Raw genomic sequence first — 23,999 nt, forward strand, 5'->3', positions numbered from 1 at the left:
CAGACCTCTCAGAGCCCACGTGATAACACCTCAGATGAGCCGAAGGGCAACTAAACCAGCACAGCCTTTGGGCATCCTGAGGACCATGGTGGGACATTTATCATAGTTACTTCTTCCAGACTGAGGAGGAGGCTCCAGGCAAAGGCACTCGCCCACAAGTTGTGCGACCTGAGTTTCATTCCTGGGATTCATGGGGTGGAAGGAGAGGGCTGATTCCTGCAAGCTGTCCTCTGAGCTCCACCTTGAAAGGGACACTTGCACACAAATGTATATGCAAGCACTCACACACACTAATAAAAATTTTAAAATGTAGATTTTTTTTTTACTTAGTATTTTGTTGTAGCATGACTTCAGAGTCAGAAAAACCTGAGTTTGATTCCTAGAATACTATTTATTATCTGATGTTACTTGAAAAATCTTTTTCCCCCCCAAAGGGTTTTTTTTTTTTAAAAAAGATTTATTTATTATGCAGTGTTCTGTCTGCATGTATGCCTGCACGCCAGAAGAAGGCACCAGATATTATTACAGATGGTTGGGAACCACCATGTGGTTGCTGGGAATTGAACTCAGGACCTCTGGAAAAGCAGCCAGTGCTCTTAACCTCTGAGCCATCTCTCCAGCCCCCTAAAAAATCCTTTTTAGTGTGTGAGGAAGGATGGTGCTGAGGATTGAACCCAGCGCTTTTGCGTACTAGACAAGCACACTACAACTCAACTATAGCCCTAGCCCTTTGAATTTCTTTTTACTTATTTTTGAAATTAATATATCATAGCATGAGTTTAGGGGATAAGATGATATGTAGGCAGATTGCCTGCACAAGTTACACAGAGTCCTAAGTGGGCTGGCTCACCAGGGGTGGGGCCAGCATTCAGTAGGAAATGCAGGCACTTTATACCTGCCATGAGTCCCACAGCTGTTACTGCCTTCCTGGCTTTGCATGTCTTACCAGATTTGCCGGTGACCTAGCACCATGCTGCACGCTGTTAACCCTTATATTTCAGAGCACAGGTGTTTTCTCAGACAGTGCTTCGTGCACAGGCTTTCGGGGTGGGAGGAACCTATTCTGACTAACTAGGAGTGTCCTTGGTCTGACACTCAGCTGTCTGGTCTCAGAAGTTCACCACAGGCAGCCCCAAAGTAAGCAGAATTGTCCCTGAGTGGCAATGTTTGGCCTTGCATAGCAGCTTTGCACACGAGGATTTGAGGGCAGTTGTAGGAAGTGGCCAGATGTGTCCTCTTGCTCCTGGGGCCTCTCTTGAACAGTGTTGGAGGGTGTTTTCTGTCTCTTGGTTCTCCAGCATAGCCCCAGTGCTTGATAACACGCTTTAGGGACACTCAATGCTGTCCATATTACCATGGACAACAGACATTTTTCTTTTCTTTTTTTTTCTTTTCTTTTCGATTGAATAGTGGTCCAGTGTGTGTGTGTGTGTGTGTGTGTGTGTGTGTGTGTGTGTGTGTGTTTGTGTGTAGGACAGTCTCCCTGTAGTTCATTCACTGTGGACTCAGTTGACTCTATGTCTTGGCTATTGAATGGTGGCTGCAATCAACATGAGACTGGTCTCTTTGCCCTTGCATTTGTACAGCAGTGGGGTGATTGGGTCCTACTGTTCTCCTGGCAGTGTTTCGAGGAACCTTTTTAGTTTTTCATGATGGATAGAGTAGTGTGCACGCCCACCTACAAAGGGTAGCACTTTCCCCTGCTTTACAGCCTCACCAGCATTAATTCACACACAGGCCAACCTACAACCTGGCCCAAGAATTTCTTCATGACTCCGAGGGGAAAGGAAGAGTTTAAGAGTTCTGGAGACTTAGGTCAGCAAACCAAAAAGGCTGTTTCGAAGTGGGGCTGGTCGCAGTATTTGTCCAGTGACACTGAGGTGCCAGTGGTTCCCTGTAGCTTTGTTTAACTAACGGGTTCCGTGACATGGAACAGGTCTACATGTCAGCTGATGTCTTCAGTAGAGCAGGCCTCTGAACTTGGGTTCATGGTCCAGACTGGTATTGCAGAATGAGTGAAACTTGAGTACTTAGTTAAATTACATATTGTACAGATGCAAAAGTAAACTGCAAATAGATACACATACTTAGTTAAATTACATATTTTACAGATGTAAAACCACACTGCAAATAGATATACAGTGTAGCTATTTTTCCTACAGCTCTCTCTGAGACATGTATATATGCATGTATATATAAATATATAGATAAATATATATGCATTTACTGTTTTTGAGACAGTCTTACTGTAAGCCTTGGCTGGCCTGGAACTTGGTATGTAGTCCTTGAACTCATGACAGTCCTCCTGCCTCTGCCTACCAAGTGCTGGTATTTCAGATATATACCACCATACCAGATTTTCTCTGACATTGTCGACACACCTAGTGGGACACCATGTCTGCCGTGACCCTCTTTTTCTCTGGTTTGCTTTGGGGTCCTCTGTCCAGTTCACTGTTTTCCTGCCTTACCCAGAAAGGAACCATGAAGGCCCCTTGTCATTTCTGCCTATGATCCCTGGAGCTCTGCTCGGGAGCAGGGCAAACTTCCCGTCTGAACCACACAATCCAACCAGTTGTTCTCTCCCCACTACAGTTTCTCGTCTGTTCTCAGTTGTTACTATGCAAGTCTGGTTTGCTCTAGAAACCACTTGTATGCCACTTCTCAGGCAGGATGCCCTCTGCAGATACCTGAGCTCTCTGTGGTAGGGGAGAAGCAGTTCTGTAGTTATGGCTCTTCTGAGAAGGGGAGACTGACTCTCTAAGAAGAGGCACCCCATCGTCAGCACCTCAGTCTCAGAGGGCATTTGATGCTTTCATGTCAGTAGTTCAATCACCCAGGAAGGACTGCTCTGAGCAAACCTGTTCCAAGTATAGAGATAAGACACAGTGAAATGCATTTCCTCTTCTTATCACTCAGTAAGAGAGGAAGCTTACATTTATATCCTGAGCCACCATCCAGGCTGATTCTTGGTGATGAGGAGCAAGCACCCGGGGCAAAGAAAAGGTACACGGGATGGGGCTGGGGAAACCCCAGAGTGTCTTCACTCAGACTGCTCACCCTACCACAGAGAGCTCAGCTGCTCCAGAATAGGACACGGCATTTTAAATTACTGCTAACTTGTCATGTCAATTTCCCATGGTTTCCAGAACAAGGTGCCACACTTAGTTGCTTAAGAAAATGGACACTCACTCTGGTAGTTTCAAAGGTTTGAAATTCTGAAATCGAAATAGTGGCCCTAAGGGTCTGCTGTTTCTTCCTCCTCCACTTTTCCTCCTCTTTTCCTCCTCCTCCAAACCCAGGTCCTCACAGGTGCTAGGCAGGCACTCTTCTGCTCCGGTGGCATGCCCAGCCCATGCTCTTGAGGACCCTAGAGAAGACTCTGCCCTTGCTCGCTCCTAGCTCCTATCACTTGGTGCTGTAGCATAACTCCCATTCTCTGTCTCTGTCCTGGGATGTCTGTCTCTGTCTTCAAATCATCCTCTCCTTATAAATATGCCAGCCACTGATTAGATTTAGTGCCTGACCTAATGCAATAAGACTTCAATTTCCTCATCTGTAATGTGGGAGTAGCGAGAACACCCACACCATGGGATTGTTATTAAGTCTGCAAGAAAGCCGGCGTGTACTATTAGTCACAGCACTAAGCACTTCACATGAGTTCTTTTGATCCCAACAGCTTGAAAGAAATAGCTGTTGGGCTGCTGTGTGATAGGTGAGGAACCAGACTGATTCCCTCAATACTCCTGAAGCTCTGAAGCCCGTGAAGGGTTAGAACTGGAGCCCTTTCCACTGCACTGAAATCCTCAAAGCAGATGGTCCTCAAAGAGGGTAGTCCCTAAGCAAGCCTTATGCTCGCTAGTTATGTCCAGGAGAAGTCATTCAAGTAAGAGTGCTGTCTTCTTCATTATTATTGTTGTTGTTGTTATTTCTGTTGCTGTGATAAGACACCATGACCAAGGCAACTTCTAGAAGAAAGGGTTTATTGGGTCCTTAACCATTTCAGAGGTAAGTCCCTGACTATCACGGTGGGGAGCTTGGCAGCAAGTAGGAAGGCATGGGACTGGAGCAGTAGCTGAAACTTACATCCTGGTCCACAAGTACTAGGCAGAGAAAGCTAGCTGGGAATGGCATAGACTTTTGAAACCTTAAAGCCCACCCCCAGTGACATACCTCCTCCAATAAGGCCACACCTCCTAATCCTTCCCAAAGAGTTCTATCACCTGGGGACAAAGTATTCAGACGTATGAGCCCGTGGGGGCCATTCTCATTCAAACCACCACAGATGCTTTATTTTGAGACAATATCTCACATAGCCCATGCTGGCCTCAAACTCAAGTTGTCCAGACTGGTCAAATTAAAGGTGATTCCTCAGTGTTAACCTGTTGAGTGCTGGTATTACAGGCATGCATCATTGTCCCTGTTTTACAAATAAGATGAGAGAGACTGTACACAGCCAGAAGAAGGCAAAACCAGGGCTAGACCCAGGCCGATCCAACGCAGAGCCCTCTGGGTAGAGCAAAGGCTGTGCCTGCTTCTCTCTTCCTCTATGTTCCTTTCCCATCTGCATTTTCCTTCCTCTGTGTTTGTTCCTCCACCTCGGTGGATTCCTCCCCCAGTGCCTGGGCACACAAAGAAGCTGAGACAATGTTTATCCCATAAACCGTTGCTTCTCTTCTACCTGGCTCCTATCAGGAGACGCGTTAGAAGGGTGAGGTCAGGCTTTCTCCATCTCTCTTGATTTTTGTTGGTGTCTGGCCAGGCAGGTGTGGTAAGCACTCGCATGCTTTTCCTTAGTTTTGTAAACTTCCTCGGGAGTTTCACTCCCTTACTTCATAAAGATCCCCACTGAAAGGCATCCTCCTTTCTTCAGAGCCCCCTCCTTTCAAAGCTGGCTGTGCGTAAGCACGAGACTGTCCTCGAGTAACACTTTGTCTCTTCAGGTTAAGATCCCAGGAGTTCTGCCACATCTCAATGATCTGTGGGGCCCCATGAAAGGGACCCTCCTAGATTTAGACAAGGCAGCAGTGCTGGAAGGGAGAACAACCCCAGCCCCCAGGCTACTGTGAATTCCGCCTGATTTTTCTGTTTCCCACCACAAGAGGGAAACAAAAAACCATGAATGATTTGAAAATAACCCAGTCTGTAGCCAGACTTTTCTTTTGGTGGTGTTGGGAGGGTCTCTTCTGTTTTCAGTGGATTCATAATAATTGCATATCCTTATTGTCACAGTGTGATTTAATGCACGCACATAGTGCTCCTTAACATTTATTATTTCTTCGTGATGGGAAGCTTTGGAACTTGACCCCCTTTTCATCAAGGGATTTTAATACTTAACTCCAGGTAATACCCAGAATGTGGAGAGTTCTGTTAGCTCCCATGAATACTCTTAATGTACTTAAGTGAGAATTTCCTTGAGAATAATCCAAAAAGAAAATAAAAGATCTGTATGAAAACTTTCTGTGAGCCCTATTAGTTGCTCCATGGTTGAATATTAATTGTTTCTGATAAAAACAGACATTTTCCTCACATGTATGTTATTTAGAAAGTAAAGACCTGCCGGGCAGTGGTGGTGCACACCTTTAATCCCAAAACTCGGGAGGCAGGGGCAGGTGGATCTCTGTGAGTTCAAGGCCAGCCTGGCCTACAGAGTGAGTTCTAGGACAGCCAGTACTACACAGAGAAACCCTGTCTTGAATAACAAAACAACCAAAAAAAAAAAAAAAAAGGAAAGAAAGCAAAGACCTGGTACATGTTTGGATGGAGAGTTTGAGTTCAGCCCCACCGACTGAGAGTGGCATCCCTCAGGGTGGCACCGCTGGCCACGTTCTCCCTCCTAAGCGCGCAGCTCTGGTGCAGGTTCCTAGTGAGCAACGTTTCCTTCAGCTTTTGACAGATGTTCTCTCCTCTACCAAAGAGTTCTCAAAGGAGGAGGGGACAGAGTTGCCTCTCCCTCTCTTCCTGTCTTCTTGGATTCAGAATCAGACTAGCCAAGAGGTCCAGCATCACAGAGCCCCATCCACACTGGGGAGATATAGGTCGTTGTAAGTGACCAGCCAGAAATTCCACTGAGCAGCCATGATGACCACACCAGGATGCTGCAGGCTGCTGGGAGCTGGGGCTGCTGGGAGCTGGGGCTGCTGGGAGCTGGGGCTGCTGGGAGCTGGGGCTGCTGGGCCTCACAGTCGATAGAGGAGGATCCCGGCAACAGTTCTGTTTCCTCTCCCTGTATCTCAGTCCCTCTGCTCCACGATCGTCTCCCTCTGTGGATTCATTTGTCAAAAAGTCTTTGTCTGACAAGCAACGCTGAAAACATTCAAGTTCTTCTACGATCTAATAAAGGCAGCAGCAGACACTGGTGTCTGCAGCACTAACCAGCTGTTTTAGAACTCAATGTACAAGGTTAGCCTTTGACTCCTCAGGTTCTGCACCGGTCATGTGCTGTTTGGATCCTGTTTGTTAAGTAGATTCTCTGTGGCCAAGCATTGTGATAAGCATTTTATATGCTTTCCTTTATTGACTTTTAGAACTTTTCTTTTTATGAAACAGGTTCTCATGTAGTCCATCCTGGTCTGTGTAGTTAAGGATGACATTAGGTTTCTGATCCTTCTGCCTCCATCTCCAAGTGTAGGAATTCCAGCCTTGTGCTACCACACCCTGCTTGTGTAGTACATGGTGCTGGAGAGGTAGCTGAGAGTTCTACATCTGGATCCATAGGCAGCAGGAGGACAGAGTGAGCCACTGGGCCTGGCTTGAGCTTCTGAAACCTCAAAGCCCACCCCAGTGACACACTTCCTCCAACAAGGTCACACCTACTCCAACACCTCCCAATAGTACCACTCCCTATGAGCCTATGGGGGCCCTTCATTCATTCATTCATTCATTCATTCAAACTGCCACAGCATCTCTGGTTAAAGGGCTAACTGGCTCTGATTAGGAGACTTTAAAGTCCCAGTTCTGGAGTCCATTGCCTGAAGATATGAGTGGTTCAGCTCTGTACCCCTGCCCATCAAGGATTGGAGTCAGAGTCCTCTGGGGCAGGGTAGGAGGTAGTTCTCAGAGAAGAGAGAGAATGAATAGATGGTCAGGCATGGAGAAGGGGTCAGAAGGAAAGTTGCTTAGGAAATCTCTTCTTGTTGGAGGACAGAAATCCCTAGACTCTGGCTGGCACAGGTGTATTCAGAAGGCCAGCAGGGGCTCAGTGCTAGGCAGAGTATATCCACAAGGATCTTCAAAGCCGCCCCAGCTAAGGAAGGAATTGTTTTTACCAGCCTTGTGTGTGGGCTAGCCTTGGTCTACCAGCTTGAATTGACCAGTCTTGGGTAATCTTTGTCTGGTGTTTATCTTCCGAAGGCTCTTTCATACACTGTTGCTAACCAGTCACATGTCCCCAAACACGCTGCTTTATGTCCTTCCTACCTTAATTCCTCACAGTTCTCTGATACCTACGAAGGTAGACCTTCCGTGGCTCACATGACTCCATGGCTTGCCCCAGGTATTTTTCCAGGCTCATCTTGGCGTTACTACTGCTCAGAGCCTCAGCTCTGTTAATGCTTCCCCAGGACAGTATATTGGCCACCACACTACCAGTGCTTCCTCCTGATGTGACTTCTTTTCAACAGAAACCCACTCACCCGTGTTTCCGTCCCTACCCCCACCCGGAATGTGAAAAAAACAATAATTGGTATCTTTACATCATTTCCTAGTTGACAGGCTTGCCTCAACCTTCAGGAGGATGGTGATCTTTGCTCTTGTGAGTGAGGCAGGTGTTAGGGTCTCACTTTAGAGATAAACTAAGGCTTAGAGGAGGGAGGGGCTAGCCTTTTGTCACAGCTTCTTGTTATGCACAATACTGGGTGTTTTCATGATTTTGAGTTGATTGAGAGCTAGCTGCATTTTGCAGGCTCAGTTCAATTAAATTACCTGTTCTTGAGTGTACTCTCGCACCTTTAGAGTCATAAATTTGGGGCCTGCTTGTACCTGTATCCTAATCCTGTGCACTTCGTATACCGCAGTGCTGAGCCTGGGCTGGCTGGTGAAACGAATGGGCTTTTCCCACTGCCGTGGACCAACACTCTGGGCTCTTAATGGTATGCATTTTGGGCCATGGCAAGAATAGAGAGTTGTGGGCCAGTAGTTGTGTACACACCCTGTTGCTTTTAGCTGAATGAGTAGCTGGCTTCCTAGGCTTTGTACCTGAATCAGGGTTAGCACTTCTGTCCCTTAGGCCCACTTCTGTGACATTTTCTAAAACTGAATTCTGTGTATATGCTTGTATGGGGCCTGGACATAGTAGTTAGCCATCCAATAAATATATGTGTTAAAGAAAAGAAAGAGGAGGGGAAAGAGATGGAGAAAGAAAGGAAGGTAGAGAAGGAAAGAGAGAGAGAGAGAGAGAGAGAGAGAGAGAGAGAGAGAGAGAGAGAGAGAGAGGTTTCCAGCTTGCTGATGAGAAAGGGATGTGAATCTTTGGGAGGCCAGGAATGAAGGGGTTCATAACTCTGCCGTTGTGAAATTGATTGGGCCCCAGACCGGTATGAAAGTTCCTTGTCCGAAGGGAGCAATCCTTAAATCCCCCATATGGTTTAAATGTAATCTGTGTCATTGTGAAGGAGTACTGGCATGCAGGCGAATTCATTAGGCCAAATTGGGTTCGCTCTGCTCGACAGTAGCGTTTCTGAAGATGAAGTTCAACCTTTGCTGGAGAGCTAAAACAGATGAGTTTCCTAATAGCGGCTCCACTTAGTCCGGGCGGCTCAGGGAGCTTAATGTTTCTAATGCCTCTTCCTTTTACCCCACTTCACAGTCCATCTAACATTGCTGCTTCTGGTAATGTTTTTATATGAGGTTGAGTTCTATGGTGTCTGTAAAATTACGACTTGTTCTCTCTCTCTCTCTCTCTCTCTCTCTCTCTCTCTCTCTCTCTCTCTCTCTCTCAAAGAACGAAAGCTTTTCTACAGTAAGCATCTACCATGTGTCCTTTAGGTTTCCTTTTGTATTTTGATAAATACCAGACTGGGCATATGCAGTTACCTAAACTTACACTTTTGTAATTTCAGCTTTAGAAAGCACTTTACCAGCAAGTGGCCCAGCAGGAGCAGAGAACATGCTGGATATAATGTGCTAGGTGGGCAGAGAGCCTGGGTGGGTATGCCCAAGCACCCTTAGGCCCTTGTGCTCCTGAATGTGCCCTGGGACATTGAGATCTCATTAGGAGGTCCGCAGTGCCTTGGGTGGCTGCTCTGTTAGTCCAGTGAAGAGATCGCTGGAATAATATTTCATAAATCTAATTCTCTGGTTGCATATGCCAAGACACATATGTTGGTCTAATTTGCAAGGCTATAAGAAATGAAGGTGAACTTGGCACAGAACTTAAAATAGATGAATTAAAAAATCTACTTGTAATAAGTAAAAAAGAAAGTCATGGTATATAGCCATGAATAAAATAAGCTTGCTTGTAAAATTAATTTCAAAGAATTTCATTTTTTTTTAAAACAGGAGCCCTAAATAAGCTATTAAAAAGTGGTTGGGTTTTGGCTCTCTGGTTTTCAACCTAATACATGTGCCTCCTGAGCTGTTTCCACATCTAAAGATTTTTTTCTTTGCTTTCAGTTGGCAAGGCCAGCGTTATACCTTTACTGTTTTGCCTCAAGGGTATATTAACTCTCCAGCCCTGTGTCATAACTTAGTTTAAAGGAATCCTTTTCATCTGTCTTTTCCACCAAATACCACACTGGTCCACTATATTGATGACCTTATGCTGATTAGATGAGGTAGCAGCCACTTTGGACTTGTTGGTAACACATAACGCGTATCAAGAGGATGGGAAATAAATCCAACTAAAATTCACGGGCCGCCTTCTACTCAATGAAATCTCTAAGCATCCAGTGGTGGAGGGTATGCAGAGGTATTCCTTCTAAGGTGAAGGAATAAATGGCTACACCTGTCCCCTCCTACCACCAAGAAAGAAAGAAGCCTGTTTGGATTCTGGAGAGAGCACATGCCTTACTTGAGTGTTACTCTGGCCCGTACACCTAGGGACTTGGTGAGCTGCTGGCTTTGAGTGGGGCCTGGAACTGGACAAGGCTCTTCAACAGGTCCAGGCTGCTGTACGGGCCATGATCCGGCAGACCCGATGGTACTCGAGGTGTTGGTGCTGATAAGTGTGGCCTCATTTGTTACATGAAGGGGACCAGTAGCTCTGCCGGTCCTGTGCTGGGTGAGCTACATGGCAAGTTCAAGGCCAGTCTGGGCTACAGATTGAGACCCTATTTAAAATAATTAATCGTATGGTCCTCATACTTGTCTAATTACTAGTAACTGCTCCAGCCTCATACTCTTAGGAAAATACGTGTATCAACCCCTCCTTGTTCTGGATTTCTCGAGAATTTTGTAGATCCTTGGAGTTATTTTTCTATAAATTTAAGGGAACGGTCAAGCTGTTGGTCGGTGGATGCTCTTATTAAACTAATTTTACCCCGAGTGCTAGAGATGACCCCTAGGCCTTGCCCATGCTGAAAGCACATTCCCACTAAGCTGTACTCCAGGCCTCTTTAACTTCTTGGAGGCCAATGAGCAAATCTGTTCTGTTGGACGATTATTCCCCTTCCACCTAGGATTGTCCCTAGGGAAGGCTAATCCTGTGGGTATCAGAATGACAGCGAGACGAAGAGACCAGAGGTAACTGAGAGCCATCCCTCCCTTCCATTTTAAGCTTGACCTTTAACTTGCTCAGTGGCTCCAAGCAACTTCAGCTGCAGATGGCCCAGAGGCTCCAGCCCAAGGGGCAGCAGGAATAGCGAGAGCCACACACCAAGTATCTTGTCCTCACCTGCTGTGGGGGACTGCAGTTATTCCATCCTAACCTTGCCTTCAAGAGTAGGCTGGCAGCTGTCTGCTGTCTGAACCCAGAGTCTGCTGCAGGCGGCCCCCGGAGTGCTCTGCCCTAACGGAGAAAGGAGGCAAACGTAATTGAAGGGTGTTCCGCTTCATGAGTGTGTGGGCAGAAGGATCTTCGTCAGAACGACTTTGAAGATCTGCTTTGTGTGGGGGTATGAGTGGGTGTGTGGCCCATAACTTTCCCTCAAGAGACAACCACCGTAAGGGAGTAACCAGGTTTTCTCACTGAGAGTGATGATCCAGGAAAAAACTGTGTTGTTTACTTGTTGGACACTGTGGCACCTTCAGGTCGGATAGACAATTTGGGGGACTGTCAGCTACTTTCTGGATACCCTCACTGAGCCAAGTGGTGGGTATGAAAGATGAGTGATTTTGAAGAATGGATTTCTGGGACATACAGGAGAACAGAAGAGGGTCCTCTCCCGCTGCTGACTTTTGCCACAGCTCCCTACCATGACCAGAAGCCAGGAACAAGTGGATTACGGAAGAGCACCTATTGCTTTGAGGCAAAGCCTTGCTACCTGGAGAATTTCATTCAGAGCATATTCTTTTCCATGGACCTAAAAGATCGCCAGGGATCGTCACTGGTGGTCGGTGGAGATGGGCGGTATTTTAATAAATCAGCAATAGAAACCATAGTGCAGATGGCAGCTGCCAATGGGGTTGGTATGCAATAAGTATTACTGTGTCTCTGGCCTTCCAAGTAACCTTTCAATTCTGCAGAAATAACTCAAATACGTAGAGGTGTGTATGATCTACACCTCAGTTCTAACACCCACTTAATTTCTTTTTTAAAAAATTCATTTATTTTTATTTTATGTGCATTGGTATTTTGCCGTGGGTGTCGGGTCCCCTGAAACTGAAGTTACAGACAGTTGTGAGCTCCCATGTGGGTGCTGGGAATGGAACCTGGGTCCTCTGGAAGAACAGTCAGTGCTCTTTAACTGATGAGCCGTCTCTCCAGCTTCCCCTCCCCCCACTTAATTTCATCGTGACCTCAAAGATCGAATGTTGTGACAATATTCCAGAATTACAGCAGTGACATGGGGATCTGGGAATTGAGTTCAGCTTCGTATATGTTGTGCTCAGTTCTGTAGCTTGGAAAGTACCTGTTGCTTTGTAGACATAGAAAATGTATTCCTGGCCCGACCCTTCTGTGAGTGCTTGCTAGCTAGCTTCTAGAATTGCCCATGTCCAAGGAGAGCTGTCGTGAGTGGTGGAAAGAGGAGGGTTTCTGCATGTTCAAAGGCTTCCTTGTTGAAGTTCAGTCATTTGTCAAACAGGAAAACTTGTCAAAGAAAATTTGTCAAAGGCAGGGCATACTGTTGTTTGTGGATCTTGGTAGTCAGGTAAAAGTACTCGCTGGTGGGGTAGAGTAGGGTGGGATGGGGTAGGGTGGGATGGGGTGTGATGTGGTTTGGAGGTTAGGCGTGAGCCTTCAGGGAGGACTGTTACAGAAAGATCTGCTATAATGACCTCAGACACAAACAAGCCCTATGTGAGGGTGAATTTGTACAATAAGGTAGAGATAACGGCTCCTGTATGGCAATAATGTAAGTAGGCTCTGCCCAAGTGTTGCATCATGGGTACACGTTGGCCAGGTGAAGCTAGTGTGAAGTAAAATGGCAAAACCCTGCTCTTGATAGTGGAACAGCTTTCCAGTCCACTCCTACAGGAAGGTACATGTCAGGACATGGCTGGTTTTGTTCTGCAGATTTCTCTGGGGCCCCAGAGCCAATGTTTGCGTGTTGTGTGTTGGGGGGGGGGGTGCTTTAAATAATACTTAGCTAAAATTTGGAGCATACATTCCTTTACTAGCTACAAACATTTAAGGTTTATTGTACTTTTCTCTTGAGGAAATTCTGGTCCGAAGAGCATAGTATTTAGCACGGCAGTCAAATGTGCCGGGCATTCGTGGTCAAGCAGTCTTAATAATGGGCCAAGCAGGTGTTGGCAAAGCAAACAGCAGCAGAAGGCAAGCCACCAGAGTCAACTTAGACGTGTTACAAATTATTGTCTACAGGGTGGGGTTTCCTTTGAACCTCAGGTTCAGAATCTGAATGCCTGGCATGTAAAAATTGCTGATAAAGAACTCAAATTTGAAATTATTATGAAGCATACACATTTTTAAGACAAAATGTGACATGCCGTAAATTTCATCTTTGAGGAGCGCTGCACAGGGAATGGTATTAAAGATGCTTTAATCTTTTGAGAGGGACAAATGGAACATTATTTCTCCATATATCTAGGCTGTTGAGTGGATCGGGTACACTGTCCCCTTTGCTCTGATAGATTCGGCTTCATTAAAGTTTTTTGGTGTGGAGCTGAAGGATGTGGAAAAGGTAGTGGGGATGGGTAATTCAGGCAGACCCTACAGACTTTCTCTGATTGACTGTCTGAAGGTTTGCTAAATAATACATTTCAGAGATAATAATTGATTAAATATGGTAACTGCCTATTTGTTAAGGCTGTGACAGCTTGAGCAATATTTTCAAGGACATTCCTTATTAAAAATAGCATTGCATTGAAAGCAGTCGTGCTGGCTGGCTGAATCACTGTAAAGACATTCAGTGGACTGATAAAATGCTTTAATCTGATAAAAACCATGAAACTCTAAAGACCTCGCTTAGTTTCTTCTTTTTCTAGCCTAGCCCACATTCTGACGGCTTTAACATCTCCGGTTGTGGTAGGATGCAGGAAGTCTAAAGGAAAGATAGTTATTACCATGGATTTTAGCAAAGACAGTGTTTCTCAGCATTGTCGGTGGCCACCACCCCCTCCCTGGACTGGTTTGTGGAGGACTTTTTAGTGCACTAAACTAAAAAGAGCCTGTCATCTTCCCCTTTCCATGTACTGGTGCATCTGTGTATTTCTTTTCTATGTATGGCGCATCTGTGAAGTATAGAATATAATTAGGCTTCATTAGCAATTTCTTTTTGTTCTCATTTGCATGGAGTGTTCCACTTTTACTGGACATTTTAATGCAAAAAATGAGGTTTTGGTGGGCCCCATGTAGACTGTTGGTGACTCACTTTGTCCCCAGAGCATTGAACTTGGAGAAAGTTTGGAGGTTAAATAAAAGGACTGTGCTTGTAGCTAGCAGGACAAAAAAAATGAGGGGGCATCTTCCTGCTCCTTTTTAATGAAACATGAGCCACCAAGCTGCATTTTCCCTTTACTAGGGAAGGTAACATACAATATCAGGTTTATCATTTTAAGCATTTCCAGTGGCATTTATAATGCTGTGCAACCATCATTATCCGTCACCAGAACGTTTTCATCATCCCAAACAGAAGCTCCATACCGATTAGTTGCTCCCACACCCGCTTTCTCCAGCCTCTGGTAGCTCTAATGCTACCTCCTGCCTCTATACATTTACCTGTCCTGGATCCCTCATGTAAGTAATGTTCAGTTCTTGTCTTTTTGTGTCCAGCCTATTTCACATAACATAATGTTTTCAAGACTCATGCCGGAGCATGGGTCAGAGTTTCACTCCCTTCTCCTTGAGTTTTAAAAAGATGTGTCAGATCCTGTAATTTCAGCATTTGGGAGGCTAAAGCAGAATGATTGTGAATTTGTGGCTAGCCTGGGATATATAGCAAGACACTGTCTCAAAATAGAAAATAAAAAATGAATATTGATCCTACAGATGTTCTTCCAACCACTTCCCTATGTGTAGATAGCAATGCCATCTTTGAGTATAGTCACCAATTTTAAAAAATAACTTAATTGTACTTTAAAACATAACATCACCCACTGGCATAGCCATTTCAGTTGTGTGGTTCGATAATTTCAATGGTATTCACATTGCTGCAGCACATCTTAAGAATGCTTTCAGTGTCCATTCTCTTTTCTGTTTCTGTGGTTTGGATAATTTAGAGACCTCATGTAAGTGGAATCGTGCATAACCTGTCTGTCCCTGTGATGTCCTCAGGGTTCATCCATAATGTAATGTGTGACAGGGATTCCTTCTTTAATCTGCTTTGTCCCCACTTCTTTATGCCCCCACCCACTCATTCACTGTGCAGCACTCTTTGATCTTACTTCTTTCTACTTCAAGGCTGAGTAATACTCCATTCTGTGCATGTGCAATGCATTGTGTATCTGTCCTTTCTTCTTGAGCAGGATGTTTGGGTTCTTGTCCCCTTTGGCTCTCGTGAGTGATGCTGTTACGAACTATGGCCTGTGAGCATCTGAGTCCTGCTTCCCAGTCTCCAGGGCTATGCCAGGGGGAGGAATTTGGGGATTGTGTGCAAAAGGGATCTGTTTTTAGCAGGAGGACAGAGTCATGTGTAAGGGTCAGCTGGATGAGCTTCCTAGTGGGATTCCTCCTGGTGGAGCCAGGAAGGCCTGGTGGGAGGTGGAGTGGTGGTGGTGGTACAGGCATCTTTAAGGATGAGGTCACAGCACTGTCTTCCCTGGTTGGGCCGAGGTGGTCCACAGGCACATGCTTTAGAGCCTTCAGCCCTTTAGAGAGAAGCAGCCCAGGGTTTTCTTGCTTCTGTTTCAGCTGCCACTCTTAGCTTTCACACAGTCCCTTCAGCTTGCAGTCCTGGCTGATCACAGATCTCAGCTTAAGGACTGGTGGAATGAAGGGTGATTTGCATGGTATAGCTTACTCTTTGTCAGACCCTCTTTCCATACCAAATACATAGAAAATCCAAGTACAAGTTGGTGTGTTCAGCCGTGAAAAGACAATCTCAGATGACTCAAACGATGACTCTTAAATCACCACTCCCAAGTTCTTCTTAGAGAAATCCAGAATTACCCGATTCCTGACTTTATTTCTAAAACAGTCACATAAAGAAACCCCAGGAGGGTGAGATGTTCCTGTCCCCCATCCCCTTCCCAGACACAGCTAACGTGCTATGTGACGCGCTCCTGTCATTAGTCCAGCTGTGGCTGTAGTTCTTTCCCATAAGTACTTACCAGAAGGAAGAGAGATTAGGGTTGGGACAGCTTTGGCAATGTCACCTGGGAGGAACACATTCACTTTCAGGGACCAAAAGTGCCATGGGATGCAGTGGTCAAACCTTCTATAGGCTCCGCTTTGTTAGAGAAAGACATGAGAGTTAGGAGATGAGGGAAAAGAAATGGCTGCTTTCTGTAAGGAGTTTGGTAATGGGGAAGGGGTGTATCATAAGGGAGTCAAGTTTTGAGTGACACATTGTAAACGTAGATGGGAGTTACAAAGTTAAGGCTTCTCTACATGTTCTCCAGCAAATCCAGGTATCTGGTGGCATTTTTCACATTAGAAATACATCTTCTGGGCTGGAGAGATGGCTCAGTGGTTAAGAGTGTGTACTCTTCTGGCAGAGGACCCAAGTTAGGTTCCCAGCACCCATACTGGGTAGCTCATAGCATCCTATAATTGCAGCTCCAGGAATCTGACACCTCTGGACTCTGTGTACATCTGCATTCATGTGCACATACCCACACACAGACACAAGTACCCACACACAGGCATGCACACACACACACACACACACACACACACACACACAAACACACACATAATTAAAACTAAAAATAAATTTTTAAAAAGGAAATACATCCTCCACTCCCAAGTCATTTCCACTATCAAAAAACAAAAACACCTAACAGAAAAGCAAAAACAAAAGGCATTCCTGAGCCTCTCTTCTTTCAGCACAGTGAGTGGAGCTGGCACAGACTCCCCACGTTCTGAGTATTTTTAATGCAACAGTCCCACCTCTGGCTGAGATGTCAGAGGAACTGAGCTAACATCTTTCCAACTTGCGACGTGTTGAAACAGGCTTCGTTTTAGCAAGGGAAGTTTCCAGAGCTGGGCTGATAACATCTGTGAGAGATGCAGGAAAGTGAGTCAGGAACACAACAAAAGTCCCAGTGTCCCTTTGGTGTAGATGGGTCTGACCAGTTTCCTCAGGAACTATTCATATTCTTGTAGACTCAGGAGGTAATCGGTCTATACCCTAACATGATGTATCGTGAGGAATCCTCCTAGAAAAAACGCCAAGCGTGCCTGGAAAGATAAATTTGTAAAATTCGTTTTGACATTCTTGACATCATGTACAATCCTTTTGCTTTTTAAGGGTCTTAATTGCAAAAGCCTTTTCTTAGGTTAGAATGCCTTTAACTAGTTAAGCCTGTATTCTTTATCTCACTGTTGATTGAAAATATGATGGAGTTGAATAAAAATGCAGGCTTTCTCACAATCCTTCAGTACATCCGCCCTGAGATCCTGACCTAGATAGACTGTTACTCACAAGCTATGATTTCTTCCCATAGCCTTACAACACCCCAACACACTATTCTAAAGCTACAAAGTTTCATATTAGAAAGAAAGAAAGGAAGAAAGAAAGAAAGAAAGAAAGAGAGGGCGGGAGGGTGGGAGGGAGGGGGAGGGGAGGGGAAGGAGAGGGGAAGGGAGAAGAGGGGAGGGGAGAGAAGGGAAGGAAAGAAGGGAAAGGGAAGGGAAAGGGAAGGGAAGAGAGGAAGGGGAGGGGAGGGAGGAAGGAAGGAAAGAAAGGAAGAAAGAAAGAGAAAGAAAGAAAGAAAGAAAGAAAGAAAGAAAGAAAGAAAGAAAGAAAAAGAAAGAAATTAAGAGAAGTGGCTTTGTTCAACAGCTTTGATTCTAGTAATGTGGTGGAGTCATCCAGAATGCCAGTGTTTTCTTAAGAAAATATCTTTGCTGGTCCAACAGTGTTTCATGGTCCATTTTCTTCTTATCCTGGAATTTCTTTGTGGTAGCTTTGGATTTATGTGTTCTGGATTTCTTCTCCTAGATTGGTCGCCTGGTTATTGGGCAGAATGGCATCCTCTCCACTCCTGCTGTATCCTGCATCATCCGAAAAATCAAAGCCATTGGTGGAATCATTCTGACGGCCAGCCACAATCCAGGAGGGCCCAATGGAGATTTTGGGATTAAATTCAACATTTCTAATGGAGGTGAGTATTCCCATTTTGAGGACAGCCAGGTACACATTCAGTTGGATAAGCTAGTACCTGAGGCACTGGAAAGCCTGGGCTCCGGTTCTCACCCTAAGAAGGGGCTTTGCTTCCCTTCAGAGGTGGTGAAGTACTTCTTACTCTACTGTGCCTTCCCTGTAAGAGGAGCCATGCATGAATTGCAGCTAACATGGTATTTTCTTTTAAAAAAATTCTAATTGCTATTAACTGACACACGCCTGTAATCCTAGCATTAGAAGGCTGAGGCAGGAGAATTGTGATTTCAAGGCCAATATGAACTATATGGTGAGACTGTATTTCAAAAACCCCTGGAAAAAGGGGATTTTTGATGCTTTGTGATTCGGTGGAAGGGTGTTAGGGGAGAGGAACTGCTGGGCGACAGGTTGCATTTTCACGTGAACTGCACATGATGACCCTTGCTTGCTGTGTGATTTGTAGGTCCTGCTCCAGAAGCAATCACTGATAAAATTTTCCAAATCAGCAAGACAATTGAAGAGTATGCCATTTGCCCTGACTTGAAGGTAGACCTCGGTGTTCTGGGAAAGCAGCAGTTTGACCTGGAAAACAAGTTCAAGCCCTTCACAGGCATGTTTACCCTCCTTACCTCCTGCCCTTCCTCACAGGCATGTTACTCTCCTCCTCTCCCTACACACTCCTGCTTCGAACTTGAGCAGTTTTCCTTTTGAGGTTTTGTGAGAATGAGTCTTCAGCTTTGGACAGTGGTGGTCCATTAGCTTTGCATGGGTTAATCACTCAGCAGATCTGGAGTTTGTTTTCGGAGTGTTGAGAGCTGGGCCTTCTGAATGATGGACTGTATGACTTTGGGTGATACGTTTCCAACTCTAGGTCTCGGTTTCCACAACAGCCGCGACGAGAAGACCTGTCCGGTTAACCTTGTTGGCTTCCTACTCTATTTGATTTTGTGTAGTGTTCCGTTTTATTCTCATGGGCAGTCTGTGGGGCCAGCACTGTCACTGCAGACTGTCGGCAGAGAAAGAAGCAAAAGCAGAGAGGAGTCAAGAAGCAGGCGCACACTAGTCAGTGAGCCATAAAGCCAGCAGCATTCAGACTCATTGTGAATGGTTCTCAACCCTGGCTTTTAAACTGTTCCCCCTCCCCTGACATTCTGTCAAATCGACCAGAACAATTGTTTGGGTTGCATGACACTCCCCAAAAAGGCAGGCGTGGGCCACATTTTGTTGTTGAATGTCAAGATATTGCAGTGATCTATGGAATGAACATTTCTAAATGCATATTAAGAAGAAGACGTTGAGAGGGTTACCTCTGTGACATTCATTTGGCCAAGCTCAGCTTGTCTTTTTTTCCATTGGACAACTTTAGGGGTGCATCAAGGGTTGATTGGTTGCATCACAGACAGTAAACCCAAAGTGCCACATGTTCCTAGGGTCTCGAAGCCACCACTGGAGAGTTCCATAGACTCCTCATGCATTGAAAATGTCCAGAACTCCTGAGCAAAGCTAGTTCTAGTGTTAGCCACTAGCAGTACATGCAGAAAGTGAGTCAGTGAGGGAACTTCTCCCCGCTTTTACTGGACCTCGGAAAAGAAAACTGAAGAGTGGTATTATCTGTTCTGTCATCAATGATGCCAAGATAGAAGTGATTTGGATGTGTAGGGGTAGTGAGTGGCAGCATAGCAGAGTTCATCTAGCCTCTGCTGGGAATTCAAGTGCCCCACCCTAGCTGTGCAAGTTCTGACTTTCAAACCTTGGGTTCCCTTGTCTATAAAATTATACTGTCCAAGGAAAATTGTTAGTGTGTATAAGATGACATTTAATGGCTGCCACAGTTGCCCTTTTGAATAGTTACTGCAGGTTTATAGAAATATAGTGTTTGGAGTATAATATGTTTTGTTTTTCCTTTTACTGTCAAATATTCTCACAGTGGAGATTGTAGACTCGGTGGAGGCCTATGCCACAATGCTGAGAAACATCTTTGATTTCAACGCACTGAAGGAGCTACTGTCCGGTCCAAACCGACTGAAGATCCGCATAGACGCCATGCATGGAGGTACAGACTCGTGGATCTGCAGAGACAGGGAGTTGCTCTCTGCTGTGTGTGCCACGATGCCTTCACAACCCTCTTCTTAAGCCTCTGGTGGCTTAGACAGAGTTATTTCACAGCCATTTCAGACCTATATTTATACAGTCACAAATCTCATTGTAGGCGTGTAGAACAGTAGAGATGTCCCTCATGGTAAGCTGGCGTGAAAGTCAGTGTTTTCATATTAAGCCCTGGGCTTTGAGTCCCATGCAGCTGTTGTGGATACTTCACTGTCCCTCAGCAGGTCACTCACGTTCTTCTCATGCACCCACATATACACCGGAGGGTGCCATTGGCTTGCTTGCTAGTGTTCTGGTGGACATGTTCTTGAGCCCTACCCCCATCCACCTGCTTCCAGACACTTTTTCTTAGCTGAGGGCAAGGGCAAGCTGAGGATTAAACTCAGCAGCAACAGGATGTGAATCTCCCACCTTTCTTCCTCTGTGGGCTGTTTGACCAGGCCAGAAGGGACAGCCATGTCTATGAACTGAAGCCATGAGACTTTCCTACGTACAGAACATGAATATTCTTAGCTGTTTAGGTTTTCTGCCTATTCGGCAGCAGTTCAAAACTGTAATGTATCAGAGTGGTAGGGGTGTGGAACCCACATACCTGTCTGTGTGGTTGGAGAAGAAAGCCTGTGCCTGAGCCATTTCATGGGTCTGTGTAGAGCTTCCTGATACACTGCAGACCACCCTGAGAGAATCCTCTCCTGCTGGGCTGCAGCCTTCTATTGAGAGCTTGTTGGCCCCCTGGTTTTGACAAAACACGTCTACTTCCTCTTTCCTGAGAAAGGTTGTTGTCATCCTCAGCTAGTCGGCATAAATGAGGGCCTCATCTGTACTTGTTTGGGAATGGGCGGAGGCTCAGCAGGTGACTCCCTTCAAAGACTGTGATGTCTGGGGATATGGAGTTGCCCACACCATTCTTCCTCCCAAAGTGTGATTTATCTCACCCTTCACCTTCAATGTTTTAATAAGTCTTACGTTTTGACTATTCATACTTACTTTGTAATAGTTGTGGGACCGTATGTAAAGAAGATCCTCTGTGAAGAACTTGGTGCCCCTGCAAATTCAGCAGTGAACTGTGTTCCCCTGGAGGACTTTGGTGGCCACCATCCCGACCCCAACCTCACCTATGCTGCTGACCTGGTGGAGACCATGAAGTCAGGAGAGCATGATTTTGGGGCTGCCTTTGATGGTGATGGGGTGAGTATAAGTACTTTTAAATGAATTCTCATGCAAGTTGGGCCTTGCAGATGGGGGGAAATGGACATTTTCTACCTAGCCACAGGAGCCTGGTGAGTGACTCTCAAGGGCCCCTTATTGCACCAGAGGCCAGGCTCAAATGATTAAAAGACCCCTTTGAGCAGAAACAAGAGTCTTTGAAATGTAACCAATGCGTTTAATTTCAGGCACTCAAATTTGCTGAGTGGAAGGTTTAGGTCTCAGTTAGGACTTAATGACTGTACTTCATAAGCTAGTGGAGTTCTAGATACTTATCCTAAGGTAGGTCTCAACCAGCCCCTGATTAATCATTTAACCTCTAGAGAAGGTTTCCGTCTTATAATATACCCATGCAGCCATTAATACTAGCTGGATAATGAAACTATTTATAGCCAATGTAATGATTATGTTAAGAGAATTAACATTTTATTCTTTCTCTAAAATGAAAATTTTGTGTATAAATTGCTCCTTATGTTGGTGACCACATGAAAACATAGGAGATTTTGTCTTAGGTGTGTCGTAGACAGTAAGTGCTCTGTTTATAATATTGTTTTTTTATTTTGGTTACTTTACCAGCTAGAAGCTACTGCTTCCTGAAAACTAATTTTCCCCACGTCAAAATTTAGGAAAATTAAAAGGGCTCACAGCAGGTACTATATCACAGTGCATCTTCCAATGCGGTGTGCCCTGGCATTTCCCCTCCACATTCTCAAGTGCTCAAATGGAGCTGCATGGGAGGCACCTCGGAAGCAGTGAAGGTGGCAGCCTTGTTTGTTGGGTCCAGTATCAAATGGGGGGACCATGATTTAGCAGCCCTTCCTTGAAGAAGTCTGCCTTTGTTCCTCAAAGGATGCCCAGTAGACCTGTCAAACTGCGTAAACAGCCAACATTTCCTCTCTTGTACATCCTTTCCCCTCCTCTGGGAGAAACATGATTGGTTCCAGAGTTTGGAAAGGTCTAGGAGGTTAAAGTTAGTGGGCCCCTGGAGGGAGAACAGAGAGTTTAGCTCAAAGGTGGGGGTGGGGTGGGGGTTGTGCTTACACTTTAATTGAAACCAGTTTTAACTCTTGAGCATGGAGGTGCCTTTGGTCCAACAGCCCTGTATCAAATCCGCTAAAAATCCAGTGTTTAAAGCCCAGTGTGAGTATAGGATCCATTTTGAGTTTTCTAACACTCCACAGATGATCTTTGCTTTTGTTTACCATTGTTTGATGAAAAGGTTTTACTTTGAATCTCCCTTCTTCCAAAGGATCGGAACATGATTCTGGGCAAGCACGGGTTCTTCGTGAACCCTTCTGACTCTGTGGCCGTCATCGCTGCCAACATCTTCAGCATTCCGTATTTCCAGCAGACTGGGGTCCGTGGCTTTGCACGCAGCATGCCCACCAGTGGCGCCCTGGATCGGTAGGTCTCCGTCCTTGGGCCCACCTGTCTCAAATCACTGTTCTTCATTATGTCCTCACTGTGCCTGGAGCATGCGTCCTCCCCTCCCAGCATCTCTCTTGAATGAGGTGTTTTCAGGGTTAGCTCTCTTCTGAGCTCTCCCAGCATCCTGCACCCCTCCTGTCCAGTATTCATCACCCTGAATTCTGAGAGGCTGTCTGTTTGTATCCCCAGCTAGACTATCGCTTCTACACAGAAAACACTGTTGTTAGTTTTGTTTTTTTTTTAAGCATCTTGATTCTGCTTAACAATGTGCCTAAATATCAGAGGGTGTATACACATTCATTGTTTTTGTTTTTTTAAATGAACGAGTTAGTGGATGTTAGTGAGTAAATGAGTGTGTGGTTCTCTCTTTGTACTCAAGGCATTATTCTTGATCTATGCAGGATCATTTTTGTTGAGCAGTGTGCATATAAAGCAATTAAAAATGAAAAGTAATAAATAACAAACAAGTGCTAGAACATGTTGGGTGCTCAGGAATTTTTTGCTAAGTAAATGGTCAAGAGTGAATGAGTAAAAGGCCATGACCTTGAAAAAAGAATAGTGTGTTGGTCTAGATACTTAGAGTAGTAGCTAAGCTTTAGGAATGGTCCCTTGTCCAGGACAATAAATATCTTACATGTTTGATTAAGTCATTCAATTACATGCTGTTAATATTAAATGCTGTTAATAACCCCACTTTACTGGTGGATGTCAAAAAGTCAAGGAGCTGTCCAGACTCAGCCACTTGCCAAGTGGCTAAACCAGGATTTGAACACAGAGCCTCAGCCCCCAACTGCTAGACCATACAGTGTTTTCATTTTGGAAATGAGGTGGTCACAGAGTTACTGCTGGCTTCACTTCAGGTAATAAGGAAAGAATGATTGATGCTGGGATGGTGAGCTTCTGTGGAGTTCTTCATGTTCTCCGTCTCTGCATCCTCCTGGCACCCTGACTTCAAGAATGAGGAGTGAGAGTCAGGAGTTGCCAGCCTTGCTAAAATGTCACAGCTGACTCAGAGCAGCATCTGAAGCCAGTGTTTCTGCCTCCAGACCTGACACTGGAGCTCACAGCTGCTTGGTGGCCATACTATGGTCACCATACTGTGAATGCCTTCTGTGTCTCTTCAGAAGTACTTTAATTAGAATTTTTGGAAAAACTGATAATCCGTGTAGACTCAGAACTGAAACACCTTATCTGAAAGTGCTCTCAAGGTTCTCAGAATCATAGATTTGATTTTCCTTCCTGTTAGAATTCAGACACAAGCCACTCAGCTTTGCTTGGAAGGAGGCAGGCATCCTGGAATGCAAACCTCACCGAGACTGCATTAAAATTATCAGGCAACTTCCACTATTTAAACAGTAGGGGAATTTTTTAAGGGAGAGGGTTAAAAACCCACTCCAAATTTCTTTCCTCGTTCATTTATTTATCAGTGCCGGGAATCTG

The 23,999-nt window shown here is 45.2% G+C and overlaps 1 protein-coding gene across 2 annotated transcripts in view; it reads left to right on the plus strand.

The window, feature by feature from the left end:
* The window catches only part of Pgm1 (phosphoglucomutase 1), a 65,165-nt gene that overhangs the window by 20,106 nt on the left and 21,060 nt on the right, over positions 1-23,999 (plus strand). The window contains exons 1-6 of one of the 2 annotated variants that reach the window (XM_059254572.1): positions 11,928-12,052; positions 17,661-17,823; positions 18,283-18,429; positions 19,747-19,872; positions 20,923-21,113; positions 22,381-22,535. In XM_059254572.1, coding sequence (XP_059110555.1) covers positions 12,029-12,052; positions 17,661-17,823; positions 18,283-18,429; positions 19,747-19,872; positions 20,923-21,113; positions 22,381-22,535 — 806 coding nt within the window. In that variant the 5' untranslated portion in view covers positions 11,928-12,028. Of the gene's footprint in view, positions 1-11,927; positions 12,053-17,660; positions 17,824-18,282; positions 18,430-19,746; positions 19,873-20,922; positions 21,114-22,380; positions 22,536-23,999 lie in introns of those variants that run through there. The other variant, XM_059254573.1, reaches the window with a different exon arrangement.

Source organism: Peromyscus eremicus, chromosome 2 (genome assembly GCF_949786415.1).
Source record: "Peromyscus eremicus chromosome 2, PerEre_H2_v1, whole genome shotgun sequence".
Lineage (NCBI taxonomy): Eukaryota > Metazoa > Chordata > Mammalia > Rodentia > Cricetidae > Peromyscus > Peromyscus eremicus.